At 39.8% G+C, this 23,531-nt stretch overlaps 1 protein-coding gene across 2 annotated transcripts in view; it reads left to right on the top strand.

Moving 5' to 3' along the window:
* Positions 1-21,938, top strand: part of lin52 (lin-52 DREAM MuvB core complex component) — an 89,650-nt gene extending 67,712 nt beyond the window's left edge. Inside the window, exon 6 of one of the 2 annotated variants that reach the window (XM_063044240.1) lies at positions 19,389-21,938. In XM_063044240.1, the coding sequence (XP_062900310.1) occupies positions 19,389-19,444 (56 nt within the window). In that variant the 3' untranslated portion in view covers positions 19,445-21,938. Of the gene's footprint in view, positions 1-16,549; positions 16,654-19,388 lie in introns of those variants that run through there. The other variant, XM_063044260.1, reaches the window with a different exon arrangement.
* The last annotated feature ends 1,593 nt before the right edge of the window (positions 21,939-23,531 follow it).

Raw genomic sequence — 23,531 nt, 5'->3', positions numbered from 1 at the left:
TTCCTGCCCCCTCTAGGAGAAGGGGTAAGAGTTGCGATGTGGTCAAGGGCTCTGTTGACTGTGGTAAAGGGGGTACTGTAGTTCAGGAAGAAGGAAATATTTTAGGAACCTATACAGAATGTTATATCTTCGCCACAAATGTGACCAAGACAGAAGCTGGGCAAATGCAATCGTATTCTCATGAGTGCAATGTTTCTGCTTTTTATCATAGATTCCTTATTGAAGACACTGTATATGATGTGAAAGATGGCTTTCAAGGCATTACTAGAAACTATGACAAATGTAATTGTCGTAGTTTGCCCTGTCACAAACAAGAAAAACTGCAGATGCCGGAAATTTGAGCAACACGCACAAAATGCTGGAGGAACTCAGCAGGCCAGGCAATATCTATGGAAAAAAGTACAGTCGACATTTCAGGCCAAAATCCTTCAGCAGGACTGGAGAAAAAAAAGCTGAGGAGTAGATTTGAAAGGTAGAGAAATGTCAGGCAATAGGTGAAACTTGAAGGGGAAGGGATGAAGCAAAGAACTAGGAAGTAGATTGGTAAAAGAGACAGAAGGCCATGGAAGAAAGAAAAAAGGGGTGGGGGATGGAAGGAGCACTAGAGGGAGACGATAGGTGAGCAAGGAGATAACTTGAGAGAGGGACAAGGGGAATGAGGGAGGGGGAGGCATTACTGGAAGTTTGAGAAATCGATGTTCATGCCATCAGGTTGGAGGTTACCCAAACAAAATATAAGATGTTGTTCCTCCAACCTAAGTGTGGCCATATCCCGGCAATGGAGGAGACCATGGATGGACATATCGGAATGGGATGTGGAATTAAAATGGGTGGCCACTGGGAGATACCACTTGTTCTGGTGGACAGAGCATAGATGCTCGGCGAAGCGGTCTCCCAATCTACATCGGGTCTTATCGATACACAAGAGGCCACACTGGGAGCACCAAATACAGTATATGACCAAACAGACTTACAGGTGAAATGTCGCCTCACCTGGAAGGACTGTCTAGGGGCTCTGAATGGTAGTGAGGAGGAGGTGTAGGGGCAGGTGTAGCACTTGTTCTGCTTGCAAGGATAAGTGCCAGGAGGGAGATAGGTAGGGAAGGACGAATAGACAAGGGAGCCGCATAGGGAGTGATCCCTGCGGAAAGCAGAAAGTGGAGAGGAGGGAAAAATGTGTTTGGTGGTGGGATCCAGTTGTAGATGGCAGAAGTTTTGGAGAATTATCTGCTGGACGTGGAGGATGGGGGGGGTGGTTGGTAAGGACAAGGGGCACCCTATCCCTGGTAGCGTGGCGGGAGGATGGAGCATGAGCAGGCATACATGAAATGGAAGAGATATGATTGAGGGCAGCGTTGGTGGTGGAGGAAGGGAAACCCTTATCCTCAGCTTTTTTTCTCCAGTCCTGCCGAAGGGTTTTGGCTGGAAATGTCGACTGTACTTTTTTGCTTGGCCTGCTGAGTTCCTCCAGCATTTTGTGTGTGTTGCTATAGTTTGCCCTGTATCAGATTTATGTTAAAAAAAAAAGGCCACTTTGAGTTTAGCAATCATGCATAAGCTTAGTGGAGAAGCTTGTGATCTCTAATTCTACCAGGTTTTTAACTGGTCACTATCTGTAGTAATATTAAATGGCCTTTCAATAAGTCCTGAATTGTTATGTGGGTGGAGTTAACCCTTAAGGTCTCAGGAGATGAGAAGGGGAGCTGCATACTTCTGAATGGTCTTGTTCAAAATTGCTTTAGAGAAAAAAAATGACTTTTGCGGCTTAAATTGCAAATGCAAAGTGGCTTTATACAAACAGATGACCTGTGACTGTATCTCTTAGGAAGGTGCAGTTCCTTCCTCAGTATCTACCAGAAGATAGAAACAAAATTGTAATCAATATTCCCCTCCTGTTGGAGTGGTGGTGGGGGTGGAATATCATAACATTTTAGTATTTACATATTACATGACATGAAGTCAGTAGATTTCTAGTTGCTTTTTTAAATCATGTTACATTGGAAGGATTGAATGGCATTGATTAGTGCTGTCCAGGAAGGGTATTTTCCACAGACCATGGGTATCACCTTCAAGATTAACATTTATTGCCCATCACTAATTACTCTTGAAAATATGTGAACTGTCTTGTACCACTCCAGTCCTTTAAGGTTGGCTGCAGTGACAATGAAAGAACGGAGATGCTTCCAAATGAAGATGATGTGTGACGCAGACGGAACCTGCAGGTGGTGGCACTCCTCTTGGCCTGCTGTCACTGTCCTTAGTGCTAGAGTTTACAAGTTCAGGAGATATTGGAAGACTGTTACTGTAGTACTTTCTGTAGATGGTATAACCATGGTACACTAGTGGTGGAGCGACTGAATGTTTAGGATTGAAGCTACTTAGACTTTCCTAATCTAAATTATATAAAACAGATCTAATTTAAAACTAACTTTTATTTTTAAAGGAAACTGGGGTATGTAAGAATGTTGTTGAGAGCCATCAAGTTATTGTTGACTCATGGTGACCACATGGATGGTGTAGTTGTCCATAGCATTTCATGGCAATACATGGAAGTAGGTTGCCAGGCCTTTCTTCTGCACAGATATTGCTGCTACCCGGGTTGGGACCTGGCCGGTTTTGAACTCGGGACCATTTGCTTTGAAGTCCAGTTCTGATACCACTACACCACCTGCCAACCCTATGTAAGATTAAGGAGTGAAAATAGCATACCGAGAAGCTAAAATGAATGAATGAAATGGAGGAAGTGAAGTCCACCAACACTGAGTAGATCAGGCTAGTTTGTGCTGCATCGTTTATGTAATTCCAGTGAGAAAAACTACTTTTGACATATAGAATCTGCTCCTTTCACTTAGTATATAAATGTGAATTATATTCATACCATAATTTAAAATTGCTTTTGCGTGGCAGGGTAATTGAGGGTTCTGGGGAAAAGGCAGATAAGTGGAGCTAAGATCAAGTCAGCCCTGATCTTATTGAATGACAGAACGAGGGGTCACAGTTTGAGGATAGAGGGGAAGCCTTTTAGGACCGAGATTAGGAAAAACTTCTTCACACAGAGAGTGGTGAATCTGTGGAATTCTCTGCCACAGCAAACTGTTGAGGCCAGTTCATTGGCTATGTTTAAGAGGGAGTTAGATATGGCCCTTGTGGCTACAGGGGTCAGGGGGTATGGAGGGAAGGCTGGGGCGGGGTTCTGAGTTGGATGATCAGCCATGATCATAATAAATGGCGGTGCAGGCTCAAAGGGCCGAATGGCCTACTCCTGCACCTATTTTCTATGTTTCTATGACAGCAGATCTGATGGGTAAGATGGCCTATTCCTTTATGATGGGACAAGCTCAGATCATTATGTAGCAAAACACATTTATGAAGGTAGAGCAGTGATACAGTGTATATGGATTTCAGTAAGGCATTTGATAAGGTTCCTCATGCAAGGCTCCTTCAGAAAGTAAGGAGGCATGGGATCCAAGGAGACCTTGCTTTGTGGATCCAGAATTGGCTTGCCCACGGAAGGCAAAGGGTGGTTGTAGATGGTTCATACAGCTGAAGTCAGAAGTTTACATACACCTTAGCCAAACACATTTAAGCTCAGTTTTTCACAATTCCTGACATTTAATCCTAGAAAACGTTCCCTGTCTTAGGTCAGTTAGGATCACTACTTTATTTTAAGAATGTGAAATGTCAGAATAATAGTAGAGAGAATGATTTATTTCAGCTTTTATTTCTTTCATCACTTTCCCAGTTGGTCAGAAGTTTACATACACTTTGTTAGTATTTGGTAGCATTGCCTTTAAATTGTTTAACTTGGGTCAAATGTTTTGGGTAGCCTTCCACAAGCTTCTCACAGCAAGTTGCTGGAATTTTGTTCCATTCCTCCAGATAGAACTGGTGTAACTGAGTCAGGTTTGTAGGCCTCCTTGCTCTGGTGTCCACGGGGCATCCCAAGTGTTACCACACATACCCCAGGACAGGCCTCTGGAGTCCAGCCTACAAAAACCTGGCTTCCACCTCCCCAGCAGATTCTCAAATATCTGGTATCAAAGTTCCATCACTTGCTTTCCTCTGTTTCCTTTCCTTCCCATCCATTCTCAGTGAATGAGCTGTCAGTTGCCACACCTCTGCCATGGGACATTCTTAAAATGCCTCCCCATAAAACTCAGCTTTCAACTGACATCCACTTCCGTTTTATCTGAAATCTTATAAAGCTCACTTGGATGTTTATCACGTAGATAATGCTATTAAGTGTAAGTTGTTTTCCTTTTCTTAAAAAAAATCCAATACACCCATAAAATCAATCCTAAGCTACAAAAATGATTGCCTATGTCATGGTAAGGGGAATGCACTTGGTTGTTGTAACCCACTGAACCCTCTCATGCATCTGTAATTTGTTTAAATTTCAAACAAAAATAGGGAGAGGTTTGTTGACCAAGTTGCATTTTTAATTATAGTACCACAGACAGCAAATACCTCCAGAGTCTCTGGGCAAATAATTAAAATGAAAGGAAAAAGTGTTTCTGAGTTACAAATGAAGGGCCTGAAATTGAAAAGAAACGGACTTAGAGACACAGTTTTACAAGATTTTCATCAAGAATAATTTTCTATAATATGATAATTACTTCACCAGTTTAGTAATTACAGGTCATCTTCATTTGTTTCCTATCAGTTAATTCTGATGGCTTAATTCCTTTTAGGGAAATTGGTGGCCAGCCACCACTGATTATTTTGTTAAGTGTTATTTGAATAGACAGGACAGAGGGCTATTAATCAGCCCATTTCCAATTAGCATCATGTTTAACCTAGTGATGGACACCCCAAGGTGATGTATTCATAATGATTTTTGGATTGCTATTAGTCAATTTAGCTCCTCTCAACTGAATCATAATTAAGTACCTTATTTCTTAGCATGGCTTGATTTCTTTGGCTTTTAAAAGCTGCCTCCAGTACTTAATTTTAAAATAAGACTGAAATAGATGCTGGAAGACATTTTTGGCATGCAACTGTTAGCTTAAAGTAAGCAGAATATGAAACAAAAATTAAGGACGGTTTAAAATATTGAACAATAAACCACTGATACTACATTATGTAGTACTGTGTAATTATAATGGATGGCAGATGGTATGTGAGTAAAGCGTACCCAGAAATTAATACAAAAGCAAAAGTATTTATGTGGGGAAAAAAAATTTGACTACAACTTCAATTCAAGTTTTAATTATCAAAAGGTAAATTCATTTAAGGATAAAAATGTCGAATGTTTGAACTTTTTAAACTATTTCATAAATCATATGGCTTATAGTTTCTAATTAACCAGTGTTGGGAACAATATTAAAATTGAAATAATACAGGCCCTCACCAGGTTGTGGAAGAACTAGGTGACAGAAATTCAACCTGATGAATATTCTCTTGGAGTCTGTTCTTGGGTATAGTACTCAAATCCCCCACCAGTAAACAATGCAGAGATCAGCCTTTGTTAAAGCCAATGTCCTTTCCAAACTTTCCTTTGGGTAGGATCAAACATTATGACCCCTGAGCCGCCTCTCGTTAATACATATTCTTTCATTAAACTGCTGATGGCTTTCTCTCTGATTAGTAGGTTAGCTCTCCAAGTCACTCCCTCTTAGACTGCATTCAGGCAAACATTTCTCACAGTTCACTCACTGGTAACCACTATCATCTATACCTCCGTACCCTAGTCTACTCCTTGCAAGTCAGTTCTTAAGGGCTTTTGAGTCTAAAGATTTCACATTCTTATTTTGGGGAAATCACTTTATGGACACATTTCAGGAAAGGAAACCATAACCCTGACTATTTTATGCAAGATAACTGATTTCCGCTGCAGACATTTGTTCGTGTTCATCTGATGTCATCAGGTTCTGAAATTAAATTAATGCACAGAAAACAATGCATTGTTATTTTCTGTTTTTATTCCAGTGCTCTGTGTTTTCTCAAATTCAAGATTGTTTATTGTCATTCAGTAGTGCATGAGTATAAAGGAGAGCAAAATGATTGTTACTCTGAATCCGATGCAGCTTAAAAACATCATAAGCATAGAGGACACAAAAAAAAACAAAAGTCTAAAAGCAATTCTATAAAACACAAATGTTATATGTATAGACTGATTTTATGTACATAAAGCGAAGTATGTTCATAAGGTGATGTGTATGACATAATGGTGGTATTAGATGGGTGGGTTAATGGGTGAAGGTGTGGATCAGCTTGATGGCTTTGGGGAGAAAGCTGTCTTTGAGTCTAGTGGTGCTGGCATGGATACTGTGTAACCTCTTCTCTGATGGAAATGGTACAACCAGTCCATAAGCAAGGTGGGTGCGATCCTTCATGATATTGCTGGCCTTTGTCCAGTGGGTAGACTGGTGCTGGTGATGCATCGGGCAGTTTTAAGTACCCATTGCAGAGCCCTCCTATAAAATGCTGTTAGTGAATTTCTAGCCTAATTGAACCGTGGTCGAATAATCAGTAGTGTGAATTAATTCCCTTGATGGTTGCAGAATTGGTGGAGGGATTTGACAGAGGTGAGAGATGAATACAGTGCTATTAAAGCAAACGGGGACAGTACATTGCTGTTGTGTGAATGGCATAACTAGCAGCATAGCCACATTACATTGTGAAAACAACGTTATCTTCCGAAATACCGAAATATGAAACTTGGGAATGTACGTTAATTTCAGTGGAGTCCTGCACCTCCATTGGACATTCTGTTTTGCAGCCTCTTTTGGGGTAATCCTCAAAATGTACTACCTTGCAGCTATACCCACTCATGGGCCAGACTTTGGGAGTAAACCATGTGGAAAAATCTGGAGATGCAGTCCCTAAGACAGTCCAACATTGAGTTCAACACTGTCTGGCAACTCTTGTGACACCACTGGTGTCAAACTGTTTTGGTCTCTGCCTTTCCTTTGGATTCATCAGCTACGTGGAGAGGGTTAGCCTGCTGCATTATCAACAGCTTTCTTCCAATGTTGTATCGCCCTGGCTTGCGAATCAACAGCTAGAACACAACGTCTATGTTTCACCCTCACAAATGGAGGTCCTCTGTACTTTTTATGATTATTATTATTCTAAAGAGTGTATAATACTTTATTTTCTATGTTAACCTTTGCATGTATTTTTGAAGTGTTTAAAAAACATAGTTACAAATTGTGCTTTTTACTGAAAATTAAAAATTGCAGATGTTGGAAGTCTAAACCCTGCAAAGAATTTTCCACTATGATTGCCCCCTGTTGGTTAGCCTACTATTGCAGGGCGCCAGAGATGCTGTAGAATTGACACTTGTGCTGTAATTAACATTGGGGAACTTGGAAATCCACAGGAGGGAGGGGTCAATCCCCACAGGACACTTATTTGAGAGTATTGCTGAGCAGTTACTTCACCATTGACCAGAATATCAGGAGCATTATAATTAGCAGAGATCTATTTCCGTAATATGATATGTTGCAATGTGCCAACCAGTGTAGGTAATGCTATTCATTTACAAAAATGTATTATTTATAATTTACCCTGCACCATTATTATTTTAAATATAGAACTGACCACTTACACTTTTTAAAAAGCACAGCAAGCAGTTACAGAAGTACTTCTTACAATGTCCATGAACTAGTTCATGAACTCCAATAAATAATTATAAAAGATGAATTTATCCAGGCCACAACCTTGTCTGCTTTCAATTAGTTGTTTACATGTGTTAAAGTTCTGTTATCTTGGTGATGAGGTTTGAAATGTAACTGCTAAATAGTTAGAAGAGCTAGTAAGAGATTTGAAAGTGGGAGGGGGTGGGGGAGATCCAAAATGACAGGAGAAGACAGGAGGGGGAGGGATGGAGCCAAGAGCTGGACAGGTGATTGGCAAAAGGGATACGAGAGGATAATGGGACAGGAGGCCTAGGGAGAAAAAAGGGGGGGGGAACCCAGAGGATGGGCAAGGGGTATAGTCAGAGGGACAGAGAGAGAAAAAGAATGTGTGTATATAAATAAATAATGGATAGGGTACGAGGGGGAGGTGGGGCATTAGCGGAAGTTTGAGAAGTCAGTGTTCATGTGGCATGAACTCTCTTGGCCTGTGGTGTTGATTTCACCTTTCCTAATGTTATCGAGTAATAGGGCACACAAAGGATCCTTCAGACTAGCTCATACATGCCAACCAAGATGCCCGTTGATGCTAGTCTCATTTGCCTGCATTTAGCTTGGTATCCCTCCAAAGCAGGGTTCCCAAACTGGGCTCTGCAGACCCCTTGCTTTATGGTATTGGTCCATGGCTTTAAATAAGGTTGGGAAACCCTGCTCTAAAGTTCCAGTTGCTATTATTTCCATAACCATATTTCAAGAGGTGGAGGTCACTATGTGGAGATTTCAGCTTTTAAATCTGTTACTCTGCTTTCTCAGTCACTGCATCATGTGCTTGAAATACCTTAACACTCAATGTACCTGCTTTGCATAGGGGGGCATTGTACCGTTTTGTAATTCCATGCCTTGGCAAACAGTCCTAATACTGAACTACAGGTGAAATGGCCAATGCTCTTTTATTGATTGCAAAAGATGTTTAATTCTTCCGTTGTGTACAAGTTATAACGAGACAAATAATTTGCACTAGAGAACAAAATTGACTGGACTAACTCTAAAATGGAAACAAGAAACTCATAAATAAAATGGGGTCATATGTATTATTAAAAGCAGATACCAAACTGTTAGTTTGAGGCTGCAATCTAATCTCTGGATTCAAATGATAAAAAATCAATTTGGGTTACAGTGAAGTTAATCCTGTTTTTCTATCTAGCCAAAATGATTTAACATTGCTCTTAGTTATCTTAAAGCAAAGTACAGCACTGCACAAATTTAAAAAGAGACAAATCTGTAAGGAAGTGTTGATAATTAACAACATTATTGAATAACTTTAATACTGACTGTTTACATGTAATCAGTACATTCCTAACTAATGGCTTAATTGTTTTACTATTTTATTTTACTGAACTTTTATTTTCCATTTCCTTTGTCTGCTTGAGTGTTGGCTGCAAGCCAAAGTATGATTTTATGGTTGCCAATATTTTGGTAGGTTGTCATCAGTCTCAACATAATATCACTATCCACTACTTGGCTGAGGGCAGCAATGTCAAGCTGTATATCCTAAGTCAAGCTGTATATCCTAAATCTGAACGAAAATAGAAACAGTTCATCCAAGAATACGGCATGAATACTGGCCTCTTGACACAACTTGTTCATTAGACATTTTGGTCTTAAAACATTAATTTTGTCTTTCTATAGATGATACCTATCCTGCTGAGTGTTTCCAGCATTTTTTGTTTTGTTTCATAAATCCACCTGAAGTTGCTGAATAATATTCTGTTACATAAACGTTCCTTAATCAAGCAACTGTAGTAGCAACTGTCGGCCTCTGTTTACACCTTCAGATCCATCGTTTGTTTCTTGCCATTCTTTTTTGTTTTCTACCATAATGTTCTATTTTTGTTTAATCTCCTGCTTTCTACTCTTTCTTTGATCTTCATTTTTCCTTTTGCATTTATTCCATTTCCCTTTTGCAGGCTATTGTTGCATCTTTATCCACCATCCTAATACAAATGCAAAATCTTCGCACTTACTAACCATTATGTAAATCTGGCATGGCACTGAATGGAAATATGACTTTGTCCTTCAAAAAGTCCTATTCTATCTTTAATATTTTCACATTGTTATTTATTTTTGCAATGTGCTCACTGGCAGAAGTTGTTTAACATGGTGGCCACATCTAATAGCCTTTAAGAAGATAGTGGTGAGCTTCTACCTCCTGTGTAAGAGTTTGTGAAAGGGAACATCTGTAAGAAACAATTACGCTTCGGCTCTCTTCTGTGTGGTAGGGATTAGAGGTTTGGAAGGTACTTGGTAATTTATTGCAGTACATTTAGATAGTGCACGTTATAGACCTGGTGCACTGTAATGGAAGGAGTAAATTTTTATGGTAGCTAATATGGTGCCATTCAAATATTTTCTCCTGAATAGTGTTGATCTTGAGTATTGGAGCTTCACTCATCTGGGCAAGTAGAGAGATTAGAGTTTGATTTATTTTATATAATCTCACACAAAACTAAACTTTAATACATTGATGCTGCAGTTACACTCTTGGAGACAGATGTAGAGAGCAATAGTCATGTCATTTGCTGCTGGATCTCAATGTCTATTAAGTAATGCTTCATGGAGATTAATATTTGATAGCTCTATTTAAAATAAACTGATATCTTTTTACTTCTGTTCCATATCACAAACGTTGACATTCTGTGAGGTTCATGCATTCCAGTCAGATGTAATATCTTTGGAAGGTCAGTAGAAACCTAATTCATTCATTTATCTGAAGTTTCTGTCAAAGTTGTAGCACCAATGAGGAGGACTCGCCGGGAAATTTCTGAATTATTGATGCTGAGAAAAGTCTATGTTTTTTTGTAGTCTAGTTCCACCTAACGATGCAGTGATCAATGCTGTTGCCACACTGTGTAATAACACTGTTTATTGGCAGCCTTTGTCTGTCCTTCATGATGTGTAGCAGTAGTCACTACTTTTCAATTAAATATTTTCCTACATTAGGACAGTCTGGTCTAATATAATCTACTGTATGTTTATTGTGGCATCCATAACATAAAATGCACAAAGCACTTCACATCGGAACGAGTAGAGTAATAGAGATAGCGGGACTAGGAAAGAATACTGATCAGTGATTTAATAATAAGAGCTGTTTGCAGGCAGTATGGGGAAGTAAGAGGATCATCTCCCAGCTTTTCACTTCAACCCACCCACCTACTTTCCACCTTACCTGGCTTTACCTATCACCTGCCACCTTGTACTCCTTCCCCTCCTCCACATTCTGGCTTCTTCCACCTTCCTCTCCTGTCCTGATGAATTGATATTTCAGCCCGAACATTGGTTGTTTATTCCTCTCCATAGACTCTGCCTAACCTGCTGAATTCCTCCAGCATTTTGGGTGTGTAACTCTGGATTTCTAGCATTTGTGGAATCTCTTTTGTTTAGGTCAAGGGTTCAAGTGGAATCGCAGGATGAGAAGCCTTAGAAGTTAGGGATTTCATTTTCGGACAGATTAAAGGGCCAGTCCAAAGGACATGAGACTGTTGCAGAACTGGAATGAGTAATAGATTTTGACTTTTGATGTGATGAGCAAAAAAAATCAAAGAGCCTACCAAAAGCAATAGGTTACAAACAGAGGCCGCAGTCATCTGCTCATTGTTTCACTTTAGCCCATCAGAGACATGGTATGCAATAAATGTTTATCTGTGCCTCAAATCATCTTGACAGAAAAAGAGACCATTCACTCTATTAAGTTCATGCTGTCTTCTGTAGGGCAACCCAATTCTTATTAATTCCATTTACGGTCTTGGTCTGTAACCTTCAATACCTAGGTGATTCAAATATTCATTACACTCTCTTAAATGCTGTCAGCAATTCTGCTTTCACCACACTCTGGCGGTGGATTCAAGGTACTTGCCGTCCTCTGAGTGAAAGGAATTATGGCTCATAATCTATTATCCTTTATCTAAATCTCTGTCCCCTAGTTTTAGATAAGAGCAAAACTTACCAAAAATGTACCCTGTCTTTACTCCTCAATTTATTATCCCTGCTCTTTGGAAAACTGATTTAGTCTCTCCAGTTTCTCCTCATTAGTAAATTGCTCCATCCCAGGCAACAACCTGGTGAATTTCCTTTGTATCTTCTGCAATGCAATCACATCTTTCCTATCCCTTGGTGACTGGAATCACATGCATTACTCCAGCTGAAGTCTGACCAATGTTTTATAAATTTGGAGCATGACTTCCATACCTTTTATATTCACTGCCCCAACTAATGAAGGCCAGCCTCCCTTATGCCTTCCTAACTGTGTTATCTACCGGCTCTGCCAAATTCAAGAATTTATAGATTTGTACTCTAAAGTCCCTTTGTTACTTGATTCTCTCTAAGGCTTTGCCATTCATGGTACATGCCTTTGTCTTGTTAGTATTCCCAAAATGCATCACCTGTAATTTCTCAGTCTATTTCACCATCACATCGATATCACCTTGTAACTTAAGACTACCCTCCACACTGTGTACAACTTCACTGATCTTACTGTCTTAATCTAACTCATCATGGCCCTTGTACTTTATTTGTCTATCTGTATTCCACTTCCTCTGTAACAGTAAAACTACATTCATTAGATGCACCTCTACACCCTAACGCAAATATCTGACTAGGCAATCGTGTGGCAGCAACTCAATGCATAAACATGCTCAAGAGGTTCAGTTGTTCAGACCAAACAGCAATATGGGGAAGAAATGTGATCTAAATGACCTTGATCGTGGATGCGATGGAGTATCGCAGAAACTGCTGAAATTCCTGGGATTTTCGCACAACATTCTCCAGAATTTACAGAGAATGGTGCAAAAAGCAAAATATCCAGTGAGTGACAGTTCTGTGGGTGAAAACTCCTTGTTAATGAGAGAAGTCAAAGGAGAAAGGCCAGACTGGTTCTAGATGACAGTAACTTGAATAACCACTCATAACAACAATGGTGTAGAGAAGAGCATCTCTGAACACACAACACGCTGAACCTTGAGGTAGATGGGCAGAAGACCACAAACATACACTCAGTGGCCCCTCTATATGGACATGAGGTATCTAATAAAGTGACCACTGAGTTTATATTCTACACTGTTTTATTTCGGTTTTGCCCCCACATATTTTTATTTATCTCTTGAATGCCTTTGCCTTGGAAAACTTCAGTGTTCTGTGAATCAAAGTGTTTGCAAGGGCTACTGTAACTGTTCTACCACTGAGGAAACTCCACGCCAATGCAATTGATGTTGTCAGTTATTGACAGGTACAACACAGTGCCCTCCATGTTTGCTGACAGGTGCCAGTGGCAAGAATCTGGTTATTGACTAACACTTGACAGCTGATTGGAAAACAAGCTGACCTTTTCCTCTTCATGCTGGGGACTTGAAAGCTGCCTGTCAATAACCCCTCAACTCAAATGGTCATACAGAATTAAAGTATAAACTCCGAAATAGTAAGGCCACAATAAAATCACTTACTTTGCTACCTCTAGTTAAATTAGTATGTTCTCTCAAGAAAGACATTTGATTAATTCTCTTCTTTATGAAAGTGACATATATATCAGTGCTGTGAAACGAAACACAATTCCAGCCTTTTCATGGTCTACTCTCTATTGTAGGTGTTACATAGATTGATAAAAACACTAATAACCTCAAGTTTTTGTTTTAGTGGTGGCACGAAAGCATAGGGGTTAGTGCAATGCTTTATAGCATCAGCCACCCAGATTCATTTCCTGTAAGGTGTTTGTACATTCTCTCCTGTGACTGCGTGGGTTTCCTCCCACAATCCAAAGACATACCGGTTAGTAGGTTAATTGGTCACATGGGTGTAATTTAGTGGCATGGGTCCATTGGGCTGGAAGAGCCTGTTAATTTGCTGCATTTCTAGAGAAAATGAAATAATTTTTGGAGGATATGACCAAACATGTTGATGCAGGTAGAGCAGTTGATGTAGTGTACATGGGTTTCAGCAAGGCATTTGATAAAGTACCCCATGCAAAACTTACTGAGAAAGTAAGGAGGCATGGGATCCAAGCGGACCTTGCTTTGTGGATCCAGAATTGGCTTGCCCACAGAAGGCAAAGAGTGGTTGTAGACAGGTCATATTCTGCATGGAGGTTGGTCACCAGTGGTGTGCCTCAGGGATCTGTTCTGGGACCCCTTCTCTTTGTGATTTTTATAAATGACCTGGATGAGGACGTGGAGGGATGGGTTAGTAAATTTGCTGATGACACAAAGGTTGGGGGTGTTGTGGATAGTGTGGAGGGCTGTCAGAGGTTACAGCAGGACATCAATGGATACAAAACTGGGTTGAGAGGTGGCAGATGGAGTTCAACCTGGATAAGTGTGAGGTGGTTCATTTTGGTGGGTCGAATATGATGGCAGAATATAGTGTTAATGGTAAGACTCTTGGCAGTGTGGAGGATCAGAGGGATCTTGGGGTCCGAGTCCATAGGACACTCAAAGCTGCTGCGCAGGTTGACTCTGTGGTTAAGAAGGCATATGGTGCATTGGCCTTCATCAACCGTGGGATTGAGTTTGAGTCAAGAGGTAATGTTACAGCTATATAGGACCCTGGTCAGATCCCACCTGGAGTACTGTGTTCAGTTCTGGTCACCTCACTACAGGAAGGATATGGAAACTATAGAAAGGGCAGAGGAGATTTACAAGGATGTTGCTTGGATAGGGGAGCACGCCTTATGAGAAAAGGCTGAGTGAACTCTGCCTTTTCTCCTTGGAGCGATGGAGGATGAAAGGTGACCTGATAGAGGTGTATAAGATGATTGTGTGGATAGTCAGAGGCTTTTTCCCCAGGGCTGAAATGGCTGTCTTGAGAGGGCACAGTTTTTTTAAGGTGCTTGGAAGTAGGTACAGAGGAGATGTCAGGGGTAAGTTTTTTATGTAAAGAGTGGTGAGTGTGTGGAATGGGCTGTCAGCAATGGTGGTGGAGGCGGACACAATAGGGTCTTTTAAGAGACTCCTGGATAGTTGCATGGAACTTAGAAAAATAGAGGGCATTGTGGGCAGAAGGGTCTGTATTGTGCTGTAGGTTTTCTATGTTTCTAAAATGATTTTCCTTTTGTTTATTCTTTGGTATATTGTTCTGTGTTAGATGTTACTGAACATGATGAAAATCCCATATGAACTAAGTGAAATAATATAGTTCAAGATTACCAAAGAGCCGTGGCATTGAGTGGTTGGTAAAAGAGCAGAGATGCCTTTTTGGGTGGGTGAAGGGAAGAGTTCACAGGTTGGGTTCAAACAGGGAGGTGAGGCCGATTGTGACAATTAGAGGCATTTCCCTCTTGTGAACAACAGGCATAGTGCTTTCATGTATCCTGGTCAACCGACTCCTTCCACTAGCTGAAGAAGTACTTCCTGAATCACAGTGTGGTTTCTGCTCATCTAGAGGTACTGTAGACATGATCTTTGCAGCATGCTAATTGCAGGAAATTACTGTGAACAAAGGCAATCCTTGTATTTGGCTTTCATAGGTTTGACAAAGCCATTTGATGCAGTAGAGTGCCAAGCTCTCAGGCGTATGCTGTCAGCACATGGCTGTCCTGACAAGTACTTATGAATACTGAGGCTACTGCCTGATGGCATGTCAGCCATAGTACTCAGTAATAGTGGCACTGAACCAGAACCCTTCACTATCAAGATTGGTTAAACAGGGCTGTATCATTGTGCCCACCTTATCTGGCATTTTTATTGCTGCCATCATTCACCTCGTTGGCCATGACACAGGGAATCTCAGTTGTGTATAGAATGGACAGCAGCTTTTCAACCTCAACTGGATCAAGGCCAAGAACTAAGTCAGCATCACCACTATCATGGAGCTTCAGTATACAGATGACACTGTCTTTGTACCAGACTCTGAAGAACTCCAATGTATCCTGAATGTCTTTGCCAATGCATATAAAACATAGGGTCTTGTTTGAATATAAACAAGACATAGGTACTATATCAATCACCACCCAACCAGCCATTTATCCAGTCTTCCATAAAAGTTGATGATATCGCCCTTGAAAATGTGGACTACTTTCCCTACCTTGGCCGCATTCTCTCCTCAAAAGCAGATATCGACTCAGATCAACCATGTCCTGAGTAGTGCAATGGTCTTTAGAGCAGTTGTCCTTCCTCTGAATGGAGTTGAACCATACACCACCTACAGTATACATCTAAAAGCCCTTGAATAATATCACCAAAGAACCCTTTGAAAGATTTTGAGGATCAGCTAGGAGGACAGATGTACTAACACCAGCATTCTGGAGGAAGCCAACATAAACAGCATCTCCACCATGATAAAGTAACACCAACACCAATGGATGGGTCATGTCAACACCCCTGCTCCAGTAGATCTTTTACTCCCAGTTGAAGGAAGGTCAGCGATCCCCTGGTGGGCAATGGAAATGCTTCAAAGATGGATTCAAAATCATCTTGAAGAAATTAAATATTACCTCTAAAAACTAGGAAGACATTGTACTCAATGGATACACCTGGAGGAAATCTGTTCAAGAGGGGGCTATGTTACATTAGAGTGACTTCCACTGTGCCGCAGAGAACAAACAGCAGCTGCGAAAAGGGAGACTGAACAACCAAATGTCTCATCCACTAACCACTTGTGCGAATACTGCACCAGAACGTGTGGATGCTGGATCAACACCTCCTCTGCTTGAGGACCCACCAATAGACAACCCCTTGGGAGATCATCCTGGATAACTCCAGTGATTGCAAGATGAAGAAAATAGCAATGTGATACCTTTTTTTGGGTGGTTGAAGGGAAGAGTTCATGTGTTGGGTTCAAACAGGAAAGTAACAGATTACATCTGGTATTTTCATAGTCATACAGCACACACAGGCTCTTCAGCCCACTGAATCCATGTCAGCCATTAAGTAACCATTCACACTAATTTCATTTTATTCATCCATCTTCTCATCAACTCTCCCCAGATTATACCACACACCTATCCTTGGGGCAATTTACAATGGACAGTTAAATGACCAACACACATTTCTTTGGAACATGGGAAGAAGCCCACTGGGACAGTCTGCAAACTCCACACAAACAGCACCACAGGTCAGGATTGAACCAGATCACTAAAGATGTGAAGCAGCAGATGTGATGTAGTGGCATTATAATGTTCTGTGACTGGTATGTTAATATTTGAACTGCTCCTTCAAAGAATTGATAGCGATATGAAGATCTAAATGATCTGTGTGCTGCAATATTGTATACTTCGTGCCTTCACTTCTAACAGTTCAATCAATTTAGTGATGACAAAGATATTTTGACACCATTTTTTAGCCACTCTCCTCCCGTTGAGAGGAGTTCACGTTAACCAGTAAGTTCACTCTGAGAGTTCAGACACTAATTCTACTTTGCTGTCAGTCTGAATGCAAGAAGTTCCAGTGTTAGAAAGTCCAAATTTATAATTGCAGATTTATGAACAAAGCATTTTTGATTTCATTTCAAGACATGGAGGGAGAAATTAGTGACTGTTCTGCATTTGAAAATTAGCCCTTTCATTTTCTGAATTCATTTAGGGAGAATTCTAGCAATACAGATGATAATTATCCCAAAATAGACAGGAGCTGCAAGGATTTCTCTTTGTTATTCGCCACTCATTCCTCTGAGTGCAGGTGATGTCCAGAAGAATTTCAGGATTGCTAATCTTTTGACATTGCAATATCTTGGAGAATTTTTTTTTAGGGGTGTGGACTTGCTAGCTAACATGCACCCCTCTCATTCATTGAGGCTTGTGGCAAAAAGATGGTGGCAAAATAACCGTGCACATAGCAGAAACTATAGCCATGCTGTATCATTGTAGGCATCAGCAGGACATTAAGCAGTCAACAAGAAAAAAAATTGAATCTTTGCTTTGGTATTGGTTTATTATTGTCACATGTACCAAGATATAGTAGAAAACTTGTCTTGCATACTGTTTCAACTCATTTATTTATCACAAGTATGTAGAAACATACATACCCACATTGTGTACTCACTCTGTTCAGCAATACAGAAATCTGTACTATTTAGAACATAGAACACTACAGCACAGTACGGACCTTCAGCCCACAATCTTGTGCTGACCTTTTAACCTACTCTAAGATCTGTCTAACCCTTCCCTCCTACGTAGCTCTTCAGTTCACTCCTATTAAGTTGTCTATCTAAGAGGCAATTAAATGCTCCTTATATATTTACCTCTACCACCACCATTCAACTTTGTGTATAAAAACAAATTCTTTCCTCCAATCTCCTTAAAATTATATCCCCTGGTATTAGCCATTTCTGCCCGGGGAAAAAGTCTCTGGCTATCCACTTGATCTATGCCTCTTATCATCTTGTATACCTCTGTCAAATCACCTTTCATCTTTCTTTGCTCAAAAGAGGAAAGTCCTATCTCACTCAAGCTATCCTCATAAGACATACTCTCAAGTCCAGGCAGCATCCTAGTAAATCTCCTCTGCACCTTCTCTAAAAACTTGTCCATCCTTTGTATAACGAGGTGACCAGAGCTGAACATATTTCAAGTGGGGTCCAACCAGTGTTTTATAGAGCTGCAACATTACCTCTTGGCTCTCGAACTCAGTCCTCTGACTAATGAAGGCTGACACACCCTACACCTTCTTAACCACCCTATCAACTTGTGTAGCAACTTTGAGGGATCTATGGATGTGGACTCAAAGATCCTTCTGTTGATCTGTAATTATACAGGTCAAATCATTACACCGTGCATTGAGCTAGAGTAAAGTAAAACAATAAAGTAAAATGTAAAAGTTACTGAAGAAGTGTAGCACAGGTAAATGAGATAGATCTTTCATCTTCCCACACAAATGGTCAGAACACTATTATGGTGCAGATGAGTCCTGTAGAAGAAAGTTTGAGAAATGGAATTGATAATCTATTCATTGCAGAATATCTACACTTTTACTCTGAAATTAAGCTGTTTTTTCACTCATCACCTACAACATATTGATGCTGGGGGCATGGCAGTGGTAGTTTTACTGCTGATTAGAAGAAGATTGGAGTTTTTTCATAGTGGGGATGGTCAAAATCTCTGGCTTGAACTGGTCAAGAACCAAAATCTTATTTGAGTCTTCCTGTAGAGTATAAGTTATTAGAGGTGTTTGAAATATGTCAAGCACTGTAAGATTTTCAGAGAATAATATGTATCTTGACTTATGGAAAGGATAGCTAAAAATACATAGGCCAAGAACACTTCCCTGAATAACTCCTGTATTAATGTTCTGGGTTGCTAGATCTTTTGTTCCATTTAGAATAGAATGCGATGAAGAATTCTTTACTGTAAAGATGAAACTTTTTTGATCAGGTGATGGTCCCTCCTGCCAGGCTATTTGTATTGGATAGGTTTGTGAGGATGTGGCTAACTTCCTCATGAGGTACCTAGACAGGGGTCCCCAACCTTTTTTGCACGGTGGACCAGTTTAATATTGACGATATTCTTGCGGACCGGCCGATGGGTGGGGGGGCGGGGTGGGTGTTCAAGTTCAACAGTGCGTGACAGGGAATGAGGAAAGGTGCAGCTGACTCATATCGTTTCATATTGCCAAATCATATTGTTTCCTCACAGCCCGATGGTTGGGGACCACTGACCTAGCAGGTCATCAGATTTATGCAGTTCAATTTCACAGATAATGATGTATATTCTTTAATTTCTTGCTGTAACCACCAAACAACCACATTGTCTTCTCAGATGACTGACAGACAAGATGTTTTTACACAAATCAGTCCATATGTTATTATATTCTACCATATTTTGTTTTCCAGCACGAGAAATGACAAGAGGAAAGTTCTTAAACATCTTGGAACGGCCCAAGAAATAGCTGTATAACTCCAAACCGCTTGCTTCTGCAAGAAGACTCAGCACTTGTTCAGAGACAGTCACTGTCTGCTTCAGATCTACAAATGCCTTCACGTGGCATCTGTTCAAACTGCCTATGTAATAGTGCAACACAAGACCACATTTTGTGAAGAACTCATCTTTTAGCCTGCAAGGCAAATCGTTTTTAAATGCAAACAGAGATCACAATTAGTGTCGAAGAGACAGAGTTTAGTTTATCACATGCATGTCAAATAACAAAGTTATTATTGTGGTGTACTAATCTAGATATATTTTCCATAATCTACTGTTCTCCAGCAACAGCAGTGAAGTTATGCAGAATGATAGCACTTTAGTTAAAGACATGTGATTCTTAACAGCACATGTCCATCTTTACAAAATAAATAGTATTACTTCTGATGGGGTAACAAATTACAAAAATATACAGTGCCTGGGTATGCAATTAAACTGCTACCACAATTCTCACTTCTGAATACCATGTAGATTAATGCAAGACAGCACATTTCAAAAGATGTAACAATCTTCTAGGTTTGAGATGAGGTCAGTCGAGCATTCAGCATTTCTGATAATTTGATAGATCATCTTGTTTTTATTATTTTGCTGCCTTGCAGTGTTTTTTAATTCATATATTGTGATAGAATCTATAAAAATTTAGTTGACTCTACTGAACTGGTATTCTTCAAAGTAGAACAACAGGAAGGTTTAGTTGGAAATTCTCATGATACATTAAAGTACATTTTCCACCAACATGGTATAAAAGACTGGGCTGGCAAACAAAAGAAAAATTCAAAGGAGGAAACAAAATAAGATATATTAATAACATGCCCATTGACAAAACAGAGCAATTAAAATTGTTTCTGGATCTTTTTGATCCAGAGAAAGGCCATATGAAAAAATTGGAAAGAGTACAACAGGTAAGAAATTCTGATTTAAATGCATGATTTTTCTAGGGAAGTAAATTTCACTTTGCTTTTTATTCTTCCAGTATCACATTAAAATTGACACATTTAATTATTGCCTGATTAACTTTGAAAGAAAAAAAAACTTACTTTGTTTTACTGACCCTTCCTCCAGGAGGGCTTAGTCTGTAATGTTCTGTGATCACCTTGGAGGTTTAATTAAAGTAGGCTGCTAAGATTGAAGGTGAATTTTTGGGACAGGGTTATATTAAGAAAAATAAATATATTTTAAACCAAATTTTGATTGAATATTTTATATTTCGACCCAGCTGGTGGCGTAGTGGGGTGAAAGGTCCCGAGTTCGAATCTAGCCGGCTCCCCTGCACGCTTTCCATCCGTGGTGAGTTATGAGCTGGTGAAGCTCTTTGGAAACTCACCCGGCAGAAGGCAATGGCAAACCACTGCTGTAACTTGCCTCATATGCAGTTCCCCACTACATCAGAGAGGCGTGGAGGGAAATCGTCCGCTAACTGGAGAAACTCTGGATGCGACGTACCTTTCCTTTTATTTTATATTTGAGGTAAAGAACATAAAGCTAAACTCTTGATGTACTTTATGGTAACTTTACACATCTGGGACAGATGTCATTAGAAATCTTGGGGAGTGGAAGGACCCCAAATTTTCATATCCAGTCTGATGTGTTGCTCTGCAAGATACTGTTCAGCCCAGTCTAATAAACACAATACCCACTGCAAGCTTCTGGTAAGGTGAAAACCATCCTTTAAGAATGTATTTATAGCCTTATTGAGCTTAAGTCTGATGTTTTGGAATAAGGATCAGGGTGATATGATAGGAATAGACTGACGACAGATATAGCTGGAAACTTGACCACTAAAGCAGTTTGGAGGCATCCCAAACAGATTAGGCCTTACAGTTTTACTTGTAAAAGGATTTGGCTCCTATGTCTCAGTCACATGAATCTTTGAGGCCTCTATTCAATGGATTTTTACTTAACGTAGATGTATCTGGACCATTGCTGTTTAAGTTTTATGCTTGGGTTTAGTTTATTTTAGACATGTGAAACAGGACTTATTTTCTTGAACAGTCTTGTGCACTAATTAGTCAAATACTTATATGATACATTTTATTTTTGAATTAATAAATGTGAATTACTTTTTAAAATATCTTCTCAATCATTTGAATGCAGCCCTTGGAAATAAATATTTAATTGAAAATCAACCACTATTGCATTTTCTAATAAATGGTTTACTATGTCCATTTGGGCAAATGTGATTGACATCTGGGAGGTGTTTTTGGACATCTGGGAGATGTTTTGGAGCAAATTATTTATTAATCATGATTGTAAATATAATCCAAAAATGCTGTAATGTGCATCTTGTCCTGAACTACTTGAACTGGATTTCCATTGCCCTTCAGATTGCTGTACATGGTTGAAAATTTGATTTGTTTCACCTGTCAAATGAAAGAAGTGGATAAAGAAAAAAAAACAAGGAAATAGCAATGGCCAATTAGGGTGAATCTGGTGGAGAAAAGATGACTAAAAGAAAATACACATTAATTATGTTTGTGAGTGTAATTTTGCTGTTTGTGAAATTAAGAATGAATGGTGTCAAATGCTAAATGTACAACTGTTCTTGAGCTATTGGGAAGTAGACAGTCGCAGGTGCTGGCAATCTGAATTTAAAATGTAGAATCTTTGAAATAACACCATCTGTGGAGAATTGAGATGCTTTTCTCTCTACAGATGGTGCCTAACATGCTAAGTATTTCCAGCTTTCATTTTAGATTTCCCAAATCTGCAGTGTTTTGCATTTTTAAGATTTTGTATTGGATAGCTTTGGCATTGCTTTTTCTTTTTCTACTTTGGTTTTCAATCATCTTCCTCTGCTTACACCTTCTTCAGATAGATTATCACTCATATCATTCAAATCCCTGTTAATCTCCACCTGTCACACACAGTCCCTTTTCCCATCTCTACAATTTGAAACTCTTCAGGTCTGAAGCTTTGTTTCAGCTCTCCACAGGTGCTGCTTGACCTGTTGAGCATTTTCTATATTTAATTTTATCATTCAACTTCTCCTCATCTACACTCTATCCCAAACTTCTGCTATTGTTTCTCCTCTTTGCAATTTAAAAATTTTATTCATTTCTAACTTTTAACAGTCCTGACATATTAACTCTGTTTTTCTCTCCACAGATGCTGTCCAACCTACTGAGTAGTTCTGGCATTTTCTGTCTTTACTTTTGAGCATGAAGTTCTGAACCAGTGTGATTGGTGTCTAAGAGCTGTGTAACCCTTTTCAGAGATGCACAACATTCTGCCAAGATAGAATTAAAAAATCTCTAGGGATAGCATATCTTTATTGTTATCTTTATCAGTCTCTAAGGTTGGATCTTAAATCAAGTCAATATATTAGAGGTCCTTCCTACCTGAATTACCAGCCCAAAAGAATTGCAATTAGAATAATTTGCACTAGTGACATAAATTCAACTAAATCCATCCAGCTCTCAGTTCTCCTAGTGGTAATCAGAGTTTATTTGAGGTCCTCTAGAAATTCTGTGCTGTTTTGGTAGAATTTAGGTGCACCATTGGAAGAAATAGCCCCAACATTGCTAGCACTTTCCTTGTGACTTTGACGTACACGAGCAGATTAGTTTCATCTGCACATTTGCAAAATGCATGGCGTTATCTTCTCTTGTATTTTTTTCCCCTCTTCAATTAGCTCCATAAACTCAGAATTTGCTCTTCACTTCTCAATCTTTTAAATGGTAGATTATTTATCACATGTACATTGAAATAATGTACATGTATATTAAAATGTGTCACTTCCAATCAACACACCCAAGGGTATGCTGGGACCAGCCCACAAGTGTTGCCACACATTCTGACGCCAACATAATATGCTCAACATGACACACAATACAGGACAACACAAGCAGTAACAGCAGCAATATCAAGAGAACAACAGCAAGACAAGCCCCTTTCCCCCCCACTTGCTCACTCCGCTCCCTGGAAAACATTCCTTTGCCCTGGACACTTAAACTCGCAGACCTCGGCACTCCAACCTCTTGTCTCTGGGTTGGACTACCAGACTTGCACACATTGGGCCTCCTGTTTCTAGTCCACCACTACCTCTGGACTCGCCAACC

This window comes from Mobula hypostoma, chromosome 1, assembly GCF_963921235.1.
Source record: "Mobula hypostoma chromosome 1, sMobHyp1.1, whole genome shotgun sequence".
NCBI lineage: Eukaryota > Metazoa > Chordata > Chondrichthyes > Myliobatiformes > Myliobatidae > Mobula > Mobula hypostoma.
This window is presented reverse-complemented; position numbering and strand designations above follow the sequence as displayed.